General features: G+C 45.1%; 1 protein-coding gene across 1 annotated transcript; it reads left to right on the forward strand.

Annotated features, from left to right (window-relative positions):
* Window positions 1-18,159: 18,159 nt before the first annotated feature.
* On the forward strand, window positions 18,160-22,462 carry LOC134495773 (NACHT, LRR and PYD domains-containing protein 1-like; the record flags this gene model as incomplete). The annotated part of the gene is made up of 4 exons (XM_063301424.1): window positions 18,160-18,261; window positions 19,020-19,081; window positions 20,861-21,081; window positions 22,108-22,462. Coding segments are annotated over 4 exons (678 nt in total), but the record flags the coding sequence as incomplete, so codon positions are not given.
* Window positions 22,463-22,815: the final 353 nt, after the last annotated feature.

Genomic DNA, 22,815 nt, shown 5'->3' on the forward strand with positions numbered 1-22,815 from the left:
TTGGGAGTCTTCTCCCTTGCCACCACCCTCCCACACAGATCCCGTGATGTTAGCTATTGTTTCTTGGTGTTGGCTGGTCGTTTTCTGAACCTTAGTCAGAGTATTCCCTGATTGGTTTTTTTTTTCCTTCTGATGGACTCTGCTTATTGAGGGGGAGATCAATTCTCAGGAGAGCCCCAAGGTAAGTGTCCTAACAACCAGGAAACACACTGAGACAATGAACTGGTCTCTAATATTTATTGCTAGTACTTAACAGGAATCCTAACAAACTGAAGAAGCGTGGGAAAAACCCAGACATATAACCCCCAAGGGTTAAGGCGGTCCCGATCTGTGTCTCTTTGAATGGCTGAACAATTCCTCAGTGCTACGCATGCGCTTTACAGTCTGGATGGGAGCCCCCTGCTCGCCATCCTTACTCATGACATCACCCCCCCCTCCAGATTCACATTCCATTTCAGCCCCCTCCCCTCCAGAGTCTTGATAAGATGTGCTGTCTGCTTCTAAAGTCCCATGGGAACTGGGCAAGGAAGGCAAGTCTTCAAAGGACAACTCCTCCACGGACGAAGCGGTGCTGCCCTCCCAATCCGATAACGCCTCCGGGCCAGGTGGCTGCTGCTGGAAAACATCTAGAGAGTTAGCAGGGTCAGCCCCCCTCCCCCCTGGGAAATGCAAGCCCGAGGTTGAGGGCTGTGGTTCCCCCACCTCCTCTGTAACTGGAGTCGAGGCTTCAGGCAGGGGCGGGGGGAAATACACACTCACAAACTCCTCAGCTTGGGCTTCTTCGGCCTGCTCAGGCGAAAGAGGAATCTCGGGTAAAATGCGAGGCTTGGGTTTGTGAGGGAAAAGCTGATGGAATCGATGAACCAGTGCTGGAGCATGTACATCCCTGGCATTCTCCCACGTGTGCTCTTCCTCAGGGTACGCTTTCCAGTGTATGAAATATTGGATGCCCCTTCCCCTCCTCCTAGAGTCCAGAATGTCCTCCACTTCGTACTCTTCCTCTCCCTCCACAATTACTGGAGGTGGGGGGGGGGTAGTTGCGATCGCAAGTTACTTGGGGGAGGGTCTTTAGCTAGCAAGGCTCTGTGAAACACTGGATGGACCTTCATGGATGGTGGGAGCTGTAAACGATAAGCTACTGGATTTATCTGCTGCACCACAGTGAAAGGGCCGACAAACTTAGAGTCCAATTTCTTGGAGGGTCTGGTAGAGATCAAAAACTTGGTAGAGAGCCACACTTTGTCTCCTACTGCAATCGCTGGCCCCTCCTGCCTGTGAGCGTCTGCCGCCCTCTTGTAAGCACTCTTTGCCCTGTTCAGCTGCTCCTTTAACAACTCCTGTGCGGCTTGTTGCTCTAAGAAAATCAGCTGCGGCTGGAACAGTTCCCTGCTGGGAGGAGGTGGGCAACACCTGAGGGTTAACCCCGTAGAGTGCTTGGAACGGAGACATCTGGGTAGATGACTGCACAGAGTTGTTATAAGTAAATTCTGCCATGGGCAGCAGGGCTGGCCAATTGTCTTGCCGATAAGTGGTGTAACACCTGAGATACTGCTGTAACCACTGGTTAATTTTTTCGGCTTGCCCATTACTGGCAGGATGATGTGCTGATGACAGGTGGATCTGGACCCCTAATGACTGGAAAAGGGCCCTTCAGAACCTGGAAGTGAACTGTGGGCCTCTGTCACTCACCAAGTGATTCACCATGCCTCTATACCTAAAAACGTGGTCTATGAACAACTGCGCTGTGGCTGGTGCCGATGGGAGGCCCTTGCAAGGAATAAAATGTGCCATCTTTGTGAAAAGGTCTACCACCACCAGTATGGAAGTCAGGCCCTGGACCAGGGGTAAATCAGTGATGAAATCCATGGAGATCGTATCCCAAGGCCTACTAGGGGTGGGTAGGGGTTGCAAGAGTCCTGTGGGCTTCCCTGGGAGAGGCTTGGCTCGTCTGCAGGTGTGACAAGAAGCAACATACCCCTTAATGTCTGCAACCATCTTAGGCCACCAGTAGTCTCTCAGAGCTCTATGGAGAGTTTTGAAAACACCTCCATGGCCTGCCATCTGGTGGTCATGACACAGTCTCAGTACTTCTTCCCTCAATGAAGGGGGAATATACAATCGCCCACTATGCCAGAGGATTCCTGCCTCCACATTGAATGGGGAGGCAGTGTCTTGCGGGGCCCTCTGGAGGTCATCCATCCTGGCCCTGGCATACGGGTCCTGTTGCTGCTGAGCTCTGGCTCTTGAAAATAGGTCCTCTGCTTGTCTGCCTGCTGCTAAAATCTCTGTTTGGCTCCCCCTCATCGGCTGATCAAAGTTGTGAGGTTGTAATATAGCAGCCTGTACTTCCTGGTGAGTGGGGGGTTTTGCCTGAAAGGATCGAGACAGGGCGTCTGCCAAGCAGTTTTGCGCCCCGGGCACATAAGAAATAACAAAATTGAAACGGGAGAAAAACTGGCTCCATCTGATCTGGTGTGGGGTGAGGGATCTGGTGTTCTGTAGAGGCTGTAAATTCTTGTGATCGGTGCAAACTTTCACAGGAAAGGTCGCCCCTTCTAGCCAGTGCCTCCACTCTTGGAATGCTGCTTTAATTGCCAGCAACTCTCTGTTAAAAACATCATAGTTTCTCTCTGCTGGTGAGAGCATGCGTGAAAAAAAGGCACAAGGAAGCAATGTATTCTCTGCCTTGTTTGTATATTGCAATAACACTGCCCCAATGGCAACATCTGAAGCATCTGAATACATTATGAATGGCTTCGTGGGATCAGGGTGCCTTAAGAGCGGTTGGGAAGCAAAAAGCTGCTTCAATTCCTGGAACGCTGCTTGCTCCCTCTCCCCCCATATGAATTTTGAGCCTTTCTTCAAGAGCTGTGTAAATGGTCTGGTACGGTCACTGTAATTTTTTATGAAACGATGATAAAAATTGGAGAATCCTAACCATTTTTGTATATCTTTAACATTTCGGGGAGGTGGCCAAGAGAGAATTGCCTGGACCTTAGCAGGATCCATGGATATGCCTTCTGTGGATACTATATAGCCCAGGAAATGTACTTCAGTTAAATCAAAGGCACACTTCTCTAGCTTGGCAAACAGCCTGTTCTCTCTTAGTCTTTGCAAAACATTACGTACTGTCATGAGTAAGGACACGTACATGGGTTACGTGAGTTGTGGCATCCTCAGAGAAAATTAATATGTCATCTAGATAAACGACCATGTACTTAACTAGTAAATCAGCAAAAACGTGATTCATAAATCTGGAAAATATGGCTCCTGCATTAGACAAGCCAAAGGGCATAACAAGGTACTCAAATTTTCCAAACCTGGTGTCGAAGGCAGTCAGGTATTCGTGCCCCTCTTTCACCCGGATCAGATTGTACGCACTCCTGAGATCCAACCTGGTAAAAATGCATGCCTTCTGTAAGCGATCTAGCAGATCCGAGATTAAGGGCAGAGGATAGGATTCTCTCTTTGTTTGTTTATTTAAAAAACTGAAGTCGTGGACCACTCTCATGGGTGTTTCCTGGGTTGCAGGTGCCAACGGGTCAGGCTTCTTTGGTACGAAGAAGGTAGGAGCAGACGCTGGGGACGTAGATGGTCGGATGAACCCCTTTTGGAGATTGGAGTCCAAGTAATCCTTTAAGGTGGCTAACTCCTTGGGGGACATGGGATATTGTTTCCTTGCTGGAATCTTGGCTCCTGGTATCAAGTCAATGGTGCAGTCACAGTCCCTATGGGGGGGTAGTGCTGTGGCCTCTTGTTCGCTGAAAACGTCTGCAAAATCTGCATACTTGGCTGGCAAGTGGACTCCCCCTGCTACTGTGACTGTGTTGGTTGCTGGAGAGCGTGGAGCGGCTTGAATCTTGTGGTGCTGGCATTCCTTAGCTGGGAAGGAGATAGCTCCTGTAGTCCAGTTCATCAATGGATTGTGGATCCTCAGCCAAGGCGTGCCTAGGATTACCGGCACATTTAGCGATGCAGTAACATAAAGCTGGATCCACTCAGTGTGGTCTCCCACTGTCAGTTGCACCGGTTCTGTGAGCCTTCTAATCGGCCCTGCTTTGAGTGGCTGGCCGTCAATGGTCTCCACTTCTATGGGGCATGGTAATTCTCTGGTCGGGATGTTGCAGTCTTGTACGGTCTGCGCATCAATAAAATTAGTTGAAGCTCCAGAATCCACGAGGGCCTCTAGCTTGACCTGGTGCTCTGGGTTGTCATGGATTATTACTGGTAAGTAGTAAAAGGCTTGCCTGGAATCTTCGGAATGAGCCCTCCTTAATTGATTTATGGTCTCCCTGCTGAGCTCTGTGGAGGGAGACCGATGGAGTTTCCCTGGTTGGGAGTAGAGGCGGAGCTGGTCCCTGTTTCGGCTGCTTGCCTTGGGGCTCTTACTGGAGCTGCTTGGCCTCTCGCTGGGCAAGCTCTCACCATGTGCCCCTGGGCTCCGCAGTAGAAACACAGGGCTCTCTCTCTCCTTCTCTGCCTCTCAGTCTCAGAAATCAGTCTCCTGCTTGCCCCAATCTGCATTGGCTCCTCTTGTGCTGAGTGAGGGGATGCTACAGAGAGAGCTGGAAATCCTGAAAATGCTCTGAGGGTCTTGCTTCTCCCCGGCTGCATCTGCCTAAGCTCCTCTAGCCTGGCATCTATGACCACCGATAGCTGATATAGGGCTTCTAACGTAGCTGGTGTTCCCTGGCGCACCAATTCATTCTTAATTTCCTCATCCAGCCCCTGTTTGAATTGGTCTTTTAATGCACTCTCATTCCAGTCCAGATCTCCTGCTAACAACTTGAAATCAGCAATGTAGAGTCCCACCCTCTTGTTACCTTGCTTGAGCCTCCGAATTTCCCGGCTGGCCGTGGCTTCTCTGATGGGGTCGTCAAAGTGTGCTCGGAACCCTGCCAAAAAGTTCTGGTAGTCGTTGAGAATCGGGTCGTTGTTCTCCACCATGGGAATAGCCCATTTGGCAGCTGGTCCCTTCAGCAGGCCTAGGATGAATGTGACTCTGGTTCTGTCTGTGGGAAACTCTGCGGGTCTGCTATCGAAGAACATAGTACACTGTGTGAGAAAGATTCTCAGCTGTCCTGCTTCTCCTCCAAATTTCTCTGGTAGACTGCCCTGGGATCTCAACATTACTGGTGGAGCTGCTGCTGCTGCTGCTGCTGCTGCTGGTGCCGGTTGTGGGTTAATCAGAGCTGGTTGTTGTAACTGCTGTAGCATGGCAGCTTGTAATGTGTTGATCTGGAGATCTACTTGTTGCTGGTGTTGTTGTAGGGCTGCTGCTAATTGTTGGATGGTGAGCCGCATTTCTTGGTTTTCTGAAGACATTTCTAAACATATCTCCTTAATTGCTTGTTCCCCCCTCTTTCGATGGGAGTAGGCGTTTGTTAGGATTGATGTCCTAACAACCAGAAAACACACTGAGACAATGAACTGGTCTCTAATATTTATTGTTAGTACTTAACAGGAATCCTAACAAACTGAAGAAGCGTGGGAAAAACCCAGACATATAACCCCCAAGGGTTAAGGCGGTACCGATCTGTGTCTCTTTGAATGGCTGAACAATTCCTCAGTACTACGCATGCGCTTGACAGTCTGGATGGGAGCCCCCTGCTCGCCATCCTTACTCATGACAGTAAGGGTTGAAGGCATAACTTTGCACGGAACTGCCTCCCAACCTTAATGTGAGCTGGTGAAGGCATTGGGGTTATCCAGTAATTCTAGGACCGTCAGAAATAGTAGTATAATATAACTAATAATATCCTATAATTTCACTCCTTCAGGACGGTCTGTTTCACCCGAACTTCACGGTTGCTCAGCACCTTCCGAGCCTCCTATTCAGCGCCCGATGCCAGCTAGTGACAGAGGCCGAATTCAAAGCCCACTTTCGTCGAGAAGTGAGTCCAGTTCTTTCCCGTTGGTTCCCAGGAAAGGTGAGATTGGCTCTATCGATTACAGCCTTCTAGAGACTGGTTACAATTGAATTATTCCAGAGGGCTTTGGAGTGCATTGTGACATCAACAGAGTTCTGTACTATGATTTAAATTTTTAACATTAATTTATAGTGAATGTTTTATTCACTCCAAGTCTTTTAACACTGCTGGGTCTTTTAAATTGCCTTTTAAAATTGCTGTGAATTACCAATAATTGCAAGAGGCGGAGGTATACCAATGGCATCATAGAATGAATTACAGTACAATATACTGTACAGATGAGCAAAGTAAAGGTATAATCTAAAAATTTGGCATTTGATCTAATGTTTAACAAATAATCTAAAAATTCAACAAGTAAAAGAAATGGATAAATATTACATAAAATATTTAAAACTCAGACTTATTACTATACTGGCAAAGGCCTTGTTTTTAGAGCCATAGTTAAAAATTTGCCTGTTGGCACTGTAATTTTAGGCTTTTTTTCTGTGAGTAAAGTGTTAACCTATTCAGAAATATCACGTCCTGGCCTTGGTTTTACTATACAGCAGGTCACATATCCTGCCCAAAACTCTTGTAAAACTCACAAGGCAATAAGATGTAATCCACAATTTCAAGGTGAATGCCACGGGAATGCCACTTGCAGCCTCCTCTGCTGGCTTCCCACAACTACAGTCAATGGGGAAGCCAGCAGGGAAGGTCGCAAGTTGCTCGGGTAAGTCTCCCCCATTCGCAAATCTCCCCCCCCCCCGCCCCTCTGCGCTATCTATCCTGCCTTTCAAAAGGCACTGGTGGGGGCAGGGTGGCCATTTAGTTATTCTAGAGCAGTTCAGATACAACTACAGATAAGACAAAACTTCCATATCAAGCCATGTTTGTGGTACGCTAGGTCCTTGGGGGTCTTCTCCCTTGCCACCACCCTCCCACACAGATCCCGTGATGTTAGTTATTGTTTCTTGGTGTTGGCTGGTCGTTTTCTGAACCTTAGTCAGAGTATTCCCTGATTGGGTTTTTTTTCCTTCTGATGGACTCTGCTTATTGAGGGGGAGATCAATTCTCAGGAGAGCCCCAAGGTAAGGGTTGAAGGCATAACTCTGCACGGAACTGCCTCCCAACCTTAATGTGAGCTGGTGAAGGCATTGGGGTTATCCAGTAATTCTAGGACCGTCAGAAATAGTAGTATAATATAACTGATAATATCCTATAATTTCACTCCTTCAGGACGGTCTGTTTCACCCGAACGTGTCGGTTGCTCAGCACCTTCCGAGTCTCCTATTTGGCCCCCGATGCCAGCTAGTGACAGAGGCCGAATTCAAAGCCCGCTGTCGTCGAGCAGTGAGTCCACTTCTTTCTCGTTCGAATCTGGGACAGGTGAGATTGGCTCTATCAATTACAGCCTTCTAGAGACTGGTTACAATTGAATTGTTCCAGAGGGCTTTGGAGTGCATTGTGACATCAACAGAGTTCTGTACTATGATTTTAATTTTTAACATTAATTTATAGTGAATGTTTTATTCACTCCAAATCTTTTAACACTGCTGGGTCTTTTAAATTGCCTTTTAAAATTGCTGTGAATTACCAATAATTGCAAGAGGCGGAGGTATACCAATGGCATCATAGAATGAATTACAGTACAATATACTGTACAGCTGAGCAAAGTTAAGGTATAATCTAAAAGTTTGGCATTTGATCTAATGTTTAACAAATAATCTAACAGTTTAACAAGTAAAAGAAATGGATAAATATTACATAAAATATGTAAAACTCAGACTTATTACTATATTGGCAAAGGCCTTGTTTTTAGAGCCATAGTTAAAAAATTGGCTGTTGGCACTGTAATTTTAGGATTTTTTTCTGTGAGTAAAGTGTTAACCTATTCAGAAATATCACGTCCTGGCCTTGGTTTTACTATACAGCAGGTCACATATCCTGCCCAAAACTCTTGTAAAACTCACAAGGCAATAAGATGTAATCCACAATTTCAAGGTGAATGCCACGGGAATGCCACTTGCAGCCTCCTCTGCTGGCTTCCCACAACTACAGTCAATGGGGAAGCCAGCAGGGAAGGTCGCAAGTTGCTTGGGTAAGTCTCCCCCACTCGCAAATCTTCCCCCCGCCGCGCCCCTCTGCGCTATCTATCCTGCCTTTCAAAAGGCACTGGCGGGGGCAGGGTGGCCATTTAGTTATTCTAGAGCAGTTCAGATACAACTATAGTTAAGACAAAAGTCCCATATCAAGCCATGTTTGTGGTACGCTAGGTCCTTGGGGGTCTTCTCCCTTGCCACCACCCTCCCACACAGATCCCGTGATGTTAGCTATTGTTTCTTGGTGTTGGCTGGTCGTTTCCTGAACCTTAGTCGGATTATTCCATGATTGGGTTTTTTTTCCTTCTGATGGACTCTGCTTATTGAGGGGGAGATCAATTCTCAGGAGAGCCCCAAGGTAAGGGTTGAAGGCATAACTCTGCACGGAACTGCCTCCCAACCTTAATGTGAGCTGGTGAAGGCATTGGGGTTATCCACTAATTCTAGGACCGTCAGAAATAGTAGTATAATATAACTAATAATATCCTATAATTTCACTCCTTCAGAACGGTCTGTTTCACCCGAACTTGACTGTTGCTCAGCACCTTCCAAGCCTCCTATTCGACGCCCGATGCCAGCTAGTGACAGAGGCCGAATTCAAAGCCCGCTGTCGTCGAGAAGTGAGTCCCGTTCTTTCCCGTTGGATCCCGGGAAAGGTGAGATTGGCTCTGTCAATTACAGCCTTCTAGAGACTGGTTACAATTGAATTATTCCAGAGGGCTTTGGAGTGCATTGTGACATCAACAGAGTTCTGTACTATGATTTAAATTTTTAACATTAATTTATACTGAATGTTTTATTCACTCCAAGTCTTTTAACACTGCTGGGTCTTTTAAATTGCCTTTTAAAATTGCTGTGAATTGCCAATAATTGCAAGTGGCGGAGGTATACCAATGGCATCATACAATGAAGTACAGTACAATATACTGTACAGCTGAGCAAAGTAAAGGTATAATCTAAAAGTTTGGTATTTGATCTAATGTTTAACAAATAATCTAACAGTTTAACAAGTAAAAGAAATGGATAAATATTACATAAAATATGTAAAACTCAGACTTATTACTATATTGGCAAAGGCCTTGTTTTTAGAGCCATAGTTAAAAAATTGGCTGTTGGCACTGTAATTTTAGGATTTTTTTCTGTGAGTAAAAGGTTAACCTATTCAGAAATATCACGTCCTGGCCTTGGTTTTACTATACAGCAGGTCACCTATCCTGCCCAAAACTCTTGTAAAACTCACAGGGCAATAAGATGTAATCCACAATTTCAAGGTGAATGCCACGTGAATGCCACTTGCAGCCTCCTCTGCTGGCTTCCCACAACTACAGTCAATGGGGAAGCCAGCAGGGAAGGTCGCAGGTTGCTCGGGTAAGTCTCCCCCACTCGCAAGTCTTCCCCCCGCCCCTCTGCGCTATCTATCCTGCCTTTCAAAGGGCACTGGCAGGGGCAGAGTGGCCATTTAGTTATTCTAGAGCAGTTCAGATACAACTATAGTTAAGACGAAAGTCCGACATCAAGCCATGTTTGTGGTACGCTCGGTCCTTGGGAGTCTTCTCCCTTGCCACCACCCTCCCACACAGATCCCGTGATGTTAGCTATTGTTTCTTGGTGTTGGCTGGTTGTTTTCTGAACCTTAGTCAGAGTATTCCCTGATTGGGTTTTTTTTCCTTCTGATGGACTCTGCTTATTGAGGGGGAGATCAATTCTCAGGAGAGCCCCAAGGTAAGGGTTGAAGGCATAACTCTGCACGGAACTGCCTCCCAACCTTAATGTGAGCTGGTGAAGGCATTGGGGTTATCCAGTAATTCTAGGACCGTCAGAAATAGTAGTATAATATAACTAATAATATCGTATAATTTCACTCCTTCAGAACGGTCTGTTTCACCCGAATTTCACGGTTGCTCAGCACCTTCCAAGCCTCCTATTCGACGCCCGATGCCAGCTAGTGACAGAGGCCGAATTCAAAGCCCGCTGTCGTCAAGAAGTGAGTCCAGTTCTTTCCCGTTGGATCCCGGGAAAGGTGAAATTGGCTCTGTCAATTACAGCCTTCTAGAGACTGGTTACAATTGAATTATTCCAGAGGGCTTTGGAGTGCATTGTGACATCAACAGAGTTCTGTACTATGATTGTAATTTTTAACATTAATTTATACTGAATGTTTTATTCACTCCAAGTCTTTTAACACTGCTGGGTCTTTTAAATTGCCTTTTAAAATTGCTGTGAATTGCCCATAATTGCAAGTGGCGGAGGTATACCAATGGCATCATACAATGAATTACAGTACAATATACTGTACAGCTGAGCAAAGTCAAGGTGTAATCTAAAAATTTGGCATTTGATCTAATGTTTAACAAATAATCTAACAGTTTAACAAGTAAAAGAAATGGATAAATATTACATAAAATATGTAAAACTCAGACTTATTACTATATTGGCAAAGGCCTTGTTTTTAGAGCCATAGTTAAAAAATTGGCTGTTGGCACTGTAATTTTAGGCTTTTTTTCTGTGAGTAAAGTGTTAACCTATTCAGAAATATCACGTCCTGGCCTTGGTTTTACTATACAGCAGGTCACATATCCTGCCCAAAACTCTTGTAAAACTCACAAGGCAATAAGATGTAATCCGCAGTTTCAAGGTGAATGCCACGGGAATGCCACTTGCAGCCTCCTCTGCTGGCTTCCCACAACTACAGTCAATGGGGAAGCCAGCAGGGAAGGTTGCAAGTTGCTCGGGTAAGTCTCCCCCACTCGCAAATCTTCCCCCCGCCCCTCTGCGCTATCTATCCTGCCTTTCAAAGGGCACTGGCAGGGGCAGGGTGGCCATTTCGTTATTCTAGAGCAGTTCAGATACAACTATAGTTAAGACGAAAGTCCGACATCAAGCCATGTTTGTGGTACGCTCGGTCCTTGGGAGTCTTCTCCCTTGCCACCACCCTCCCACACAGATCCAGTGATGTTAGCTATTGTTTCTTGGTGTTGGCTGGTCATTTCCTGAACCTTAGTCGGATTATTCCATGATTGGGTTTTTTTTCCTTCTGATGGACTCTGCTTATTGAGGGGGAGATCAATTCTCAGGAGAGCCCCAAGGTAAGGGTTGAAGGCATAACTCTGCACGGAACTGCCTCCCAACCTTAATGTGAGCTGGTGAAGGCATTGGGGTTATCCAGTAATTCTAGGACCGTCAGAAATAGTAGTATAATATAACTAATAATATCCTATAATTTCACTCCTTCAGGACGGTCTGTTTCACCCGAACTTCACGGTTGCTCAGCACCTTCCAAGCCTCCTATTCGACGCCCGATGCCAGCTAGTGACAGAGGCCGAATTCAAAGCCCGCTGTCGTCAAGAAGTGAGTCCAGTTCTTTCCCGTTGGATCCCGGGAAAGGTGAGATTGGCTGTGTCAATTACAGCCTTCTAGAGACTGGTTACAATTGAATTATTCCAGAGGGCTTTGGAGTGCATTGTGACATCAACAGAGTTCTGTACTATGATTGTAATTTTTAACATTAATTTATACTGAATGTTTTATTCACTCCAAGTCTTTTAACACTGCTGGGTCTTTTAAATTGCCTTTTAAAATTGCTGTGAATTGCCCATAATTGCAAGTGGCGGAGGTATACCAATGGCATCATACAATGAATTACAGTACAATATACTGTACAGCTGAGCAAAGTCAAGGTGTAATCTAAAAATTTGGCATTTGATCTAATGTTTAACAAATAATCTAACAGTTTAACAAGTAAAAGAAATGGAGAAATATTACATAAAATATGTAAAACTCAGACTTATTACTATATTGGCAAAGGCCTTGTTTTTAGAGCCATAGTTAAAAAATTGGCTGTTGGCACTGTAATTTTAGGCTTTTTTTCTGTGAGTAAAGTGTTAACCTATTCAGAAATATCACGTCCTGGCCTTGGTTTTACTATACAGCAGGTCACATATCCTGCCCAAAACTCTTGTAAAACTCACAAGGCAATAAGATGTAATCCACAGTTTCAAGGTGAATGCCACGGGAATGCCACTTGCAGCCTCCTCTGCTGGCTTCCCACAACTACAGTCAATGGGGAAGCCAGCAGGGAAGGTCGCAGGTTGCTCGGGTAAGTCTCCCCCACTCGCAAGTCTTCCCCCCTGCCCCTCTGCGCTATCTATCCTGCCTTTCAAAGGGCACTGGCGGGGGCAGGGTGGCCATTTCGTTATTCTAGAGCAGTTCAGATACAACTATAGTTAAGACGAAAGTCCGACATCAAGCCATGTTTGTGGTACGCTCGGTCCTTGGGAGTCTTCTCCCTTGCCACCACCCTCCCACACAGATCCCATGATGTTAGTTATTGTTTCTTGGTGTTGGCTGGTCGTTTTCTGAACCTTAGTCAGAGTATTCCCTGATTGGGTTTTTTTTCCTTCTGATGGACTCTGCTTATTGAGGGGGAGATCAATTCTCAGGAGAGCCCCAAGGTAAGGGTTGAAGGCATAACTCTGCACGGAACTGCCTCCCAACCTTAATGTGAGCTGGTGAAGGCATTGGGGTTATCCAGTAATTCTAGGACCGTCAGAAATAGTAGTATAATATAACTAATAATATCCTATAATTTCACTCCTTCAGGACGGTCTGTTTCACCCGAACTTCACGGTTGCTCAGCACCTTCCAAGCCTCCTATTCGGCGCCCGATGCCAGCTAGTGACAGAGGCCGAATTCAAAGCCCGCTGTCGTCGAGAAGTGAGTCCAGTTCTTTCCCGTTGGATCCCGGGAAAGGTGAGATTGGCTCTGTCAATTACAGCCTTCTAGAGACTGGTTACAATTGAATTATTCCAGAGGGCTTTGGAGTGCATTGTGACATCAACAGAGTTCTGTACTATGATTTAAATTTTTAACATTAATTTATAGTGAATGTTTTATTCACTCCAAGTCTTTTAACACTGCTGGGTCTTTTAAATGGCCTTTTAAAATTGCTGTGAATTACCAATAATTGCAAGAGGCGGAGGTATACCAATGGCATCATAGAATGAATTACAGTACAATATACTGTACAGCTGAGCAAAGTCAAGGTGTAATCTAAAAATTTGGCATTTGATCTAATGTTTAACAAATAATCTAACAGTTTAGCAAGTAAAAGAAATGGATAAATATTACATAAAATATGTAAAACTCAGACTTATTACTATATTGGCAAAGGCCTTGTTTTTAGAGCCATAGTTAAAAAATTGGCTGTTGGCACTGTAATTTTAGGATTTTTTTCTGTGAGTAAAATGTTAACCTATTCAGAAGTATCACGTCCTGGCCTTGGTTTTACTATACAGCAGGTCACATATCCTGCCCAAAACTCTTGTAAAACTCACAAGGCAATAAGATGTAATCCACAGTTTCAAGGTGAATGCCACGGGAATGCCACTTGCAGCCTCCTCTGCTGGCTTCCCAAAACTACAGTCAATGGGGAAGCCAGCAGGGAAGGTCGCAGGTTGCTCGGGTAAGTCTCCCCCACGCGCAAATCTCCCCCCCCCCGCCCCTCTGCGCTATCTATCCTGCCTTTCAAAAGGCACTGGCGGGGGCAGGGTGGCCATTTAGTTATTCTAGAGCAGTTCAGATACAACTATAGATAAGACAAAACTCCCATATCAAGCCATGTTTGTGGTATGCATATACTCTGACTTTTGAAAAGGCTATTTCTTTATTTATTAAATTTGCCACCGCCCTTCTCCTCCAACCAGAGGGACTCTGGGCGGTTTACAATACAGAATAAATGTACAATAAAAATTCTAATAAATATACAATAAAATTCTAATAAAATCCCATTATAACTAAAACTGAAACAATTTCTCAACTATCCCAGCTCAGAAAATCCAGATGGCTATGATCTCTTCAATCATTATGTAGGAGGGGCACTTTAAGGCACTAGCCCACCCCAAGTATGTTGATTCTCCTCCCTGCCCCAAGCCCGATGGCAGAGCCAGGTCTTCAACTTCCTCCGGAAGGCTAGGAGCAATGGGGCTAATCTCACCTCTGGGGGCAAGATGTTCCAAAGGGCGGGCGCTACTGCCAAGAAGGCCCACCTCCTGGACCCCGCCAAATGGAATTCTCTTTTTGACGGGGTCCGCAGCATGCCCTCTCTGCATGAGCGGGTAGGACGGGCTGATGATATGGGGAAGGGCAGTCCCTCTGGTTACCCAGTCCCATGCCATGTAGGGCTTTAAAGGTGATAACCAACACCTTGACTTGGACCCGGAAGCAAACTGGTATCCAATGCAGCTCACGTAGCAAAGGTATTATGTGCGCCCTTCTAGGGGCACCAAAAATAGCCCGCGCGGCTGCATTCTGGACCAGCTGAAGCTTCCGGATACTCTTCAAGGGTAGCCCCATGTAGACCGCCTTGCAGTAGTCTATATGGGAGATAACAAGGGCATGAGTGACCGTCCAAAGGGCTTCCCAGTCCAGGAAAGGGCGCAACTGGTGCACAACATGAAGCTGTGCAAAGGCCCTTCCAGCCACAGCTGCCACCTGCTCTTCGAGCAGGAGCCGTGAGTCCATGAGGACCCCCAGATTACGCACCGGGTCTGTCTGGGGAAGTACAACCCCATCCAGAACTAAAGATGACAAAGTCTCGGATACGGAGGAACCCTTAACCCACAGCCACTCCGCCTTACCAGGGTTCAGCCGAAGCCTGTTGTTCCCCACCCAGACCCCTACAGCCCCCAAGCACCAAGAGAGGGCAGTCACAGCATCACTTACCTCACCCGGGATGGAGATATACAATTGAGTATCATCGGCATACTGATGATACCTCATCCCATGGTGACGGATGATCTCGCCCAGCGGTTTCATGTAGATCTTAAATAGGAGGAGAGAGAGAACTGAACCCTGCGGCACCCCACAATGGAGGGGTCGAGGGTCGGATCTCTCCCCCCCTATCACCACTGACTGGGACTGGCCTTGGAGGAAGGAGGTGAACCAGCGCAAGACTACACCGCCTACCCCCAACTCCCTGAGCCGATCCAAAAGGATACCATGATCGATGGTATTGAAAGCCGCTGAGAGGTCCAGAAGAGCGAGGATGGATGCACTACCCCCATCCCGCTCCCGCCAGAGATCATCCATAAGTGTGACCAGTGCCGTTTCTGTCCCATATCCAGGCCTGACACCTGACTGAAAGGGGTCTAGATAATCCGTTTCCTCCAGAATCCTCTGGAGTTGTAATGCCACCACTTTCTCAACCACTTTCCCCAAAAAGGGGAGTTGGGAGACTAGACGAAAATTATCCAGTACAGTAGGGTCCAACGATGGTTTCTTGAGGAGGGGTTGTACCAGCGCCTCCTTAAAGGCAGCTGGAAACACCCCCTCCCTCAAGGATATATTAACCATCGCCTGGACCCAACCACATGTCCCCTCCCGAGCTGCCTTCACCAGCCAGGAGGGACATGGATCTAATTGGCAAGTGGTGGCGTTTACTGTCCGGAAGATCCTGTCCACTTCCTCAGGTCCAACAGGATCAAACTGTTCCCAGATAACGTGGTAAGTATGATCCCTTGGTATCTCCACAGACCCTGCCTCACGCTTGGAGTCTAGCATAGAGCAGATCCGAGTGATTTTGTCTTGCAGATGCTCCAAAAACTCCTCTGCGTAGCCCTGTAGGTGGGTCACTGCACCCACCTTCCCCAAAAGGGATTGAGTGATTTTAAATAGGGCCGTTGGGCGGCATTCTGCAGATGCAATAAGAGTGGAGAAGTATTGACGGTTCGCCGCTCTTACCGCCACCAGGTAGGCCTTAATAGTGGCTCTAACCAGTGTTCGGTCAGATTCAGTCTTTGTCTTCCTCCAGCAGCGCTCTAGACTAAAGACTAATTCTAAAATGTAAACTGGTAAGGTGTATAGCCAGCTGAAAAGTACAGGCAGGACTCCCACCGGGATATGCTGCTCACCATAATTTGTGGTCCTGGCAGTTGAATGAGGACAGTCCTCTTGCCTGCTTGTAATAGCTGCCAATCTCCAGAAGTCACCTCTGCTCCCCCGCTGCATGCCATGTGCTGATCACCTTTCCTCCTACACACACCCCTTCCCACTCTGTCTTAGCATGTTTGTGTAATCTAAGAGGCTGGGTGGGGTGAAGCTGCCTCTGGATGTTGGTACATCCTTGGAAATATTAGGGTGTGGCTTAATTATCACAGGCAGCTGGAACACCGGTTTGGATGCTTGTGAGTAACGTTGTGGGTTGGTTGGTTAGTGAATGAATGCATGAGGGAAACGGGTTGAGAAGTGTTTCTGCCTGGCTGCAGCTATCTTTCCCAACCTCACTCCCTCACAGTCATGTGATCATGATGTGGGTGCTTGGCAACCAGCTCACGCTTATGGCCGGTTGCAGCCTCCATAGTCACGTGTTCGCCATTTGCAAACTTTGCTATTAACTATTATTAGTATTTACACCTTAAAATCTCCTCCAACCAAGATCTATATGATACTGCCTTATATGTTTATATAGATCTTGCTTATTTACAAATTGTATTTTTCTATACCTTACAATTACCCTTGAGCCCTCCCCGAGCCTTGCTGAACATGCACTGTGCCTCCCCAGCCACTCAGGCACCCTCATCACCCAGCAGCAGCCACAGTTGTGCCACGCCTCCCCCGCCACTCGCGCACCCTTGCACACCCTCCTACACCCAGCAGCAGTCATCCCAAGCCCCGCCACGCCACACTTCCCCTGCCACCCCTGTACCCCCCTCCCACACTGCAGCAGCTGCTTACCTACCTGCAGCCTGCTTGCAAGCTGCCAGGGACTTGCAACTTCCCACCAGCTTCCCCACTGACTTTGGTTGGACACTGGCAGGAAGTTGCAAGGAGGTGCTCGCTAAACCCATGATACTTGCTTAATGACAGCAACGGGGACTGCAGGGACTGCTGTGGCTAAGCAATGTGATATCGTATTTTATGATCACATAAAGTTCCCATCCCAATTGCCATCATAACTTGAGAACTACCTGTAATCAGGATCAATACCAATCTAAGCAGTCTTTTGGCTGACCTGTTTAAACCAAGCGTCTACATAAGAATCATTTGAAATTTCACAGAGCAATCCGTCCTTGTTTTCGAAAACCTATATCTGAAACCCAGGTTTAATAGTACTTAGCCAAGCTTTTCTTTTCAGAGGGCATTGCCCAGCTTCCAAGAGAATAACAAAGTTTAAAAACAACTTGGAACATTTAAGAGAGTTCATAAAAAATTCACCTGCAATTGGGTTATGTTAATGTTCCTTTTTAATGTGTCATTTTATTTTATTGAGTAAAAAAAGCAAAAAAGAAGAAACAAAACAAACAAAAATATTCAAAAATATTATTTCAAATGTGGGCAACTTCACATTAAAGAGGTAAGTTTCATTCTTTATTTTAGTTTAAGAACACTGTTAGTGCATCTATACAGGCCTACCCATGAAATGAATATAATAATTTTATAACTTCAGGCCTGTATTTGAGCCTGACTGTGCAGGGGTTCCCCAAGGCCTGAAAAACATTTCAAGGGTTCCTCCAGGGTCAAAAGGTTGAGAAAGGCTGCTTTACACTAAGGTGAAATTTAAAGTGAACACTCAAAAAATTATATTTAATATAATGATTTTTTTTTAATTAAGAAAGAGGGGGAAAGGGTAGAAAAAGTATTCAAATGCCTCGTCAGTTCTTTTCTCTCATCATTAGCTGCTACCTGAATATTTTTATGCGGTCCTTTAAACTTCTGTGATTATTGCTCATTTCTATCGAAATGGTTTTTAAAACAACTTCTATTTTGCTTCAAAAAACATTCTATGTGTCTTAATTTGCTTGCTGTGTGGTATGTTGTACATAAAGGAGCCAGCCATTTCTGCTTGGTTAGACTTCTGTTATGAATATACAGTCAATTTTTCCACTGCTGCATAATCAGCTCTCTACTCTTCTACACCATTTACTTGTATCCATACTGAACTCTGCCAGCTGCCCTACTGGATTTGTCCCTCATTCCCATGTGCTTTATTCTTTCAGCGTCCTTCCCCTGGTTTGTACTCACACTGTACGCTTTTAGATCTTTACCCCTGGGCTGTGAAAAAGTAGCTGTAAGGCAGGAGATGGGGTCTAAATGGGAACTGCTCGCTTTCTCCGGGACAGGAAATGATTTGTTTGTCAAGAAGGAAAAGATAATTCTGCCTTACTTCTCTTTGTGCAGAAAGAAAGAGCAGCAGCAAACAGGACCTGATTCCCGACCCTTTTGCAAAGGGGAAATGCTTGTGCGTCAAAGTAAAGGTGAGAACCTTCCCCTCCTCATACAGGGAGCAGAGCCTGAACCAAGAAAGCAAAAGAGTTGATAAATGCTTGGTTATATACTGTACAGCGGTGTTTCCCAACCTTGGCAACTTTAAGATGTGTGGACTTCAACTCCCAAAATTCCCCAGCCAGCATGGGGATGCAGTATTATCCTGAAGTGGTGGTGGCCAAAGAATTACTGATCCCACGATGGCCACCCTGGTTAAGAATGCTGCGTAGCTCTTCTAACCCATCTGTGAAATCTCTCAAAAAGTCAAATGGAAGAGCTTTGCTGAATGTGAACCTCAAGAGAAAGAGTCTAAATATGTTCCATGCCACACAGGGTTTCATCTCAGGAAGGAGGCTAACCTAGCGATGCAGCCCTAACGATGGGCTGGGGAAACAGGTTTTCATTTCAAAATACTGGGGTGATTTATGTGTACATCTCGGAGAAGAAGCATCCACTCCTATCCTGGGAAGAAATTACAAACTGGGAAGCAACTGTATCCAGATCCCTTTCTTCCTTTCTTCCTTCCTTTCTTTATTTTCTTTGAAAAGCCAACAAATTAGGAACCAGTATTTTAGAGTGAGAGTCCTCAGCTTTTAGAGCTATGGTCCAGAACATCCAAATGATATGTCAGTTCTTCATTCTCACTCTTCCTTCCACAGACCTTTCTTATTTTACCACACAGTTTTACACTCCTCACTGCTTTACCATGCTGTGATGGACCCATTTTTAATACAATACTGTTTTCCAGGATTGCTCCGAAATACAACCAACTCTTGTGCAAGATGCTAAGAGGACTCTGAAGACATACAGGTAAGGATTTGGAATAATCATTACGGATCAGCTTTCCATCTTTCTTGACCTCTGAATTTTATTACAGCGAGCCCAAATTCCCATCCCACCTTCTTCCAATTACTTTGTGTTTTAGATATCCATATTACTGTTCTTGCTATACGAGCAATATTTGTCAGCTTGAAAATTTAGCTCTGTTTCAGCAGCCATCTTTTATGATGTGATTTTTAAAATCCCTGTATGTAGCATATTGCTTAAGAATGATTAACAGTATGTTTGTTTTGCAATGAAATTAAGCATAAGAATATAAGAGTCCTGCTGAATTAAGCCAATGTCCTTCTTAGCCCAGCATTAGGTCTCACGCAGTGGCTAACCAGATACTTTTTTTCACAAATAGCGAGAGGTTGTTGCTTCATAGCAGCTGGAATTCAAGTCATGCTGTCTGTGATTCTGAAGGTAGCGACAGCCATTAACACCATTAGCTACTGATAGCCTGATTCTCCATGAATTTGTCCATTCCCAACTGGCAGATATCAGCCCATTTGATGGCAGCAAATTTGACAATTTAACAACGTGTTGTTTAAAGCATTTTCTTTTATTTATCCCAAATTCTCTTAGTTTAGTTTTAATGAATGAACTAAGGAATGCAGTGGAACATTAGCCTGTAACAATTACATATGATTATAATTATGATCATGTCATAATTAGTTATATCCAATAAAAACCTATGAGTTACATCCTGTCTGCCTTATCACTGAGGAATATAAACAATAGCCCTCAAATCATGTGTGGTGCCCTCTGCCCCCATCCCAGCCTTGGGTGCAGCCCTCACAACAGTTGCTGATGGACTGTGACATTTACTGTGACATAAGAGGGGAATTAAGAAATGAACAGTTATCATAGTTCTTCTATTCAATCATTTTTGTTTAAAAAATAAACTAGATTTAGCCTTTGCCCTGGCTCTGCCACTTCTCTCAGTCCTACCCATCTCTTAGACTAGAGCTTCTGATATGCCCCTCAAGTGTTTTTCAGCCCCCAAAAGACTTGTATACCTTTGCCTTAGTAGCAGTGTTCTACGCACATAAGTCAGAACACACCATTTTCTTCGACCGTATGGATTTAAACCTCCCTTTTCTTATAAAGCGTTGCTCTGCAGGTTTTGGGTTCCTCTGGAATAAAATATTATAGCACAGGAAGCAGGGGTTTGGCAAAATCTTCATGTTCTGATCTAGGAAACTGGAAACCATAATGGAATCTGTATGAAATCTCTAGCGTATGCAAGTAATGTTTATTTCGCTTCCTTACTTTTCCCATTATTTTTTAAAATGCAGGTAGATTAATGAAAAAGGACCCCCGCTTTAGTAGCTCTAAACGGGATGTACGCAGATCCTGCACAATAGGCTCCCCTTACTTCCAGCCTAAAAGGTCAATCATCTTTTTGCTAAGACCCCACCAGAAACATACTTTGGTTATAGTTTTTCCATCACTGCCACAAGGCGCAGGAAAATAGCAGGAAATAGGGCTCCAAGTGCACATTTGGGGGCTACTGAAAGTTTCTGCCTGAAATTCTCTATTAATTTCTCTTAGATTTTGAGTTTCCTGTCAATGCATTAAAGGAACTCTGCAGTCTTCCACTGCCTGGATGTTGAGCTCCAGACTTTGTCCGCCTGCACATCGCTGCAGTTTTGAGGAAGCATCTTTAAACATGCACAAACACACACACTATCAATTCTGACTGTGAATACATATTTAACCTAGAAACTGACTGCGTTTTCCCTCCTTTCTTTTTGTAACATAAAGAATCCACATCCCTGAGGCAGGCACCTTTCTGTGCTCTGTCACTGATCTCAAATTTGAGGTGAGAGCAGCGGTGACCATTGAATACACATACAGCTCCTGGAGCCAATACCTCTCTGAATCTGTGAAGCCGGACTGGGTAGTGGCCGGTCCAGTGTTTGACATCCATGCTGATCCAGCAGAAGTTGCAGCTGTTCACCTCCCTCATTTTATATGCCTCCAAGGTAAGGCCACTTTGAACCCGTGGAGAAGTTGACACCCTCCTTCAATACTTCCTTTCTAAATGGATTTGTCCCTTGGCTCTGTAGTTCATGGTCATTTGCATTTCTCTTCTCTGATGGTTTTCTATCCAGCCTTGGTTTCATTCCAGTAGTGCTTCTTTGTAGCCTTTTCTTCTAAAAAATCCTAGCCATTCACTTCCTTTATCCTTTCTTTCTTTCTTTGCTACTTTCTTCAGTCGCTTCTTCATCCATCCCTTATGTCTAGAGAATGATTTGAAGGAGAATGAAACTTGGCTATGCCTGAATGTCTTACTTCGTAAACTACCTCAATGGGGCTTAGAAACCATCCTGAGCAATTCAGGAGGGATAATGACAAGGGCTGAGCGTAATAGCAGCTTGAACCACCATTTCCTCTGCTCTTCATTCCCTTGCACCTGATTTATCCTCCTGTGGGATCTGAACAGAGTAGCCAGAGGCAGCCAGAAAGCTATCAGCATCCCATTCTTCTCTGGGGTTCTGAGGCAGATCCACCTGTGCTGGGATTTCCTTTGCTCGCTGACTTGCTATCGCCAAATACCCTTTTATGCATCATTACAGAACAGTTCCCTAACTTAACACTCTGCAGGTGTGCTGGAATGACAACCTCCAAGATTCCAGGCTGCCTGGAAGGCACCAGGTGGAGAAATAGAGAATGCAAGCCATTATTGAATCTGTATTCTGGGGCTAAAAATAATAAACTAAGCTGGGAAATCAGAAAACAGTGTAAGGACTGATCTAGTTAATTAAGAAAGAAAGTGAGGAATTTGCATCTTTGGTTCGCTCCAGTTCTCATTTAACCTGTCACAGCATGACCTTGCTTGTACTGTAGAAGAAAACAGTCTGAACCTAGTTCATCTGAATCTCCCTTCTTCACCGTTTCTTTCCTAGATATCAGAAGAGACCCAATCTAGTGTTTCTTTGTGGGCATATACCTCTGATAATGACTTGTTTTTATAAGTAGTAGTGAGTGATTATTGTATATAATTTTAGGTGGCAATATTGATGCCTTACAGATGGAAATAGCCCATATTGTTAATGGAGTGATAACACTGGAGAAGCCATCTCAAATCAGCCCATTTCATGTGGTGTGGAAGAATCCTACTTTCTCTTCGGTGACTGTGCTGATTAATTCTATCTACGATAAGTTTTTCGCCATCCATTCTGTGGTGCAGCTTTACAAGATACGCAAGAAGACCACAACTCTCCATCTCTACCTCATTCCCAATGATGGGTCTTTGATAGAGGTAAGTGAGAAGTTGCAAGGGTTGATGAGGAAAGGCTAGGAAGGGTCATCCATTGCCAAGAAACAGTGGGAAGACGATAGGAATAGGGACGAGGGCTTGACTGTCTTACTATATGCCAGCATTTGCATATAGACCCCTTTAGAGGGTTCATATAAGGGGAATTTCCTCCTGACTCCTAAAATTGCTGTGGGTGGGTAATAATTGGGGCATTCAAAAAAGGTCATGGTCCCCCAAACACATTGTTCATCAGTCTTACAACTCTTCTGAAAATCAATTTGGGGAACTGAAATGAATTATCATTCAGGATAGCAACCCAGAAGTGACTTAGGGCTGATTTACAAACATTGTTATAATATATGTGTAATGGTTGCCTATTCCAAGATACTCAGTCTCACAAGCAAGAGCTTAAAGATAACTGATTTATTTGAAGAATAGTATGCAGATACAGAGAAAG

Source organism: Candoia aspera, chromosome 4, assembly GCF_035149785.1.
Source record: "Candoia aspera isolate rCanAsp1 chromosome 4, rCanAsp1.hap2, whole genome shotgun sequence".
NCBI lineage: Eukaryota > Metazoa > Chordata > Lepidosauria > Squamata > Boidae > Candoia > Candoia aspera.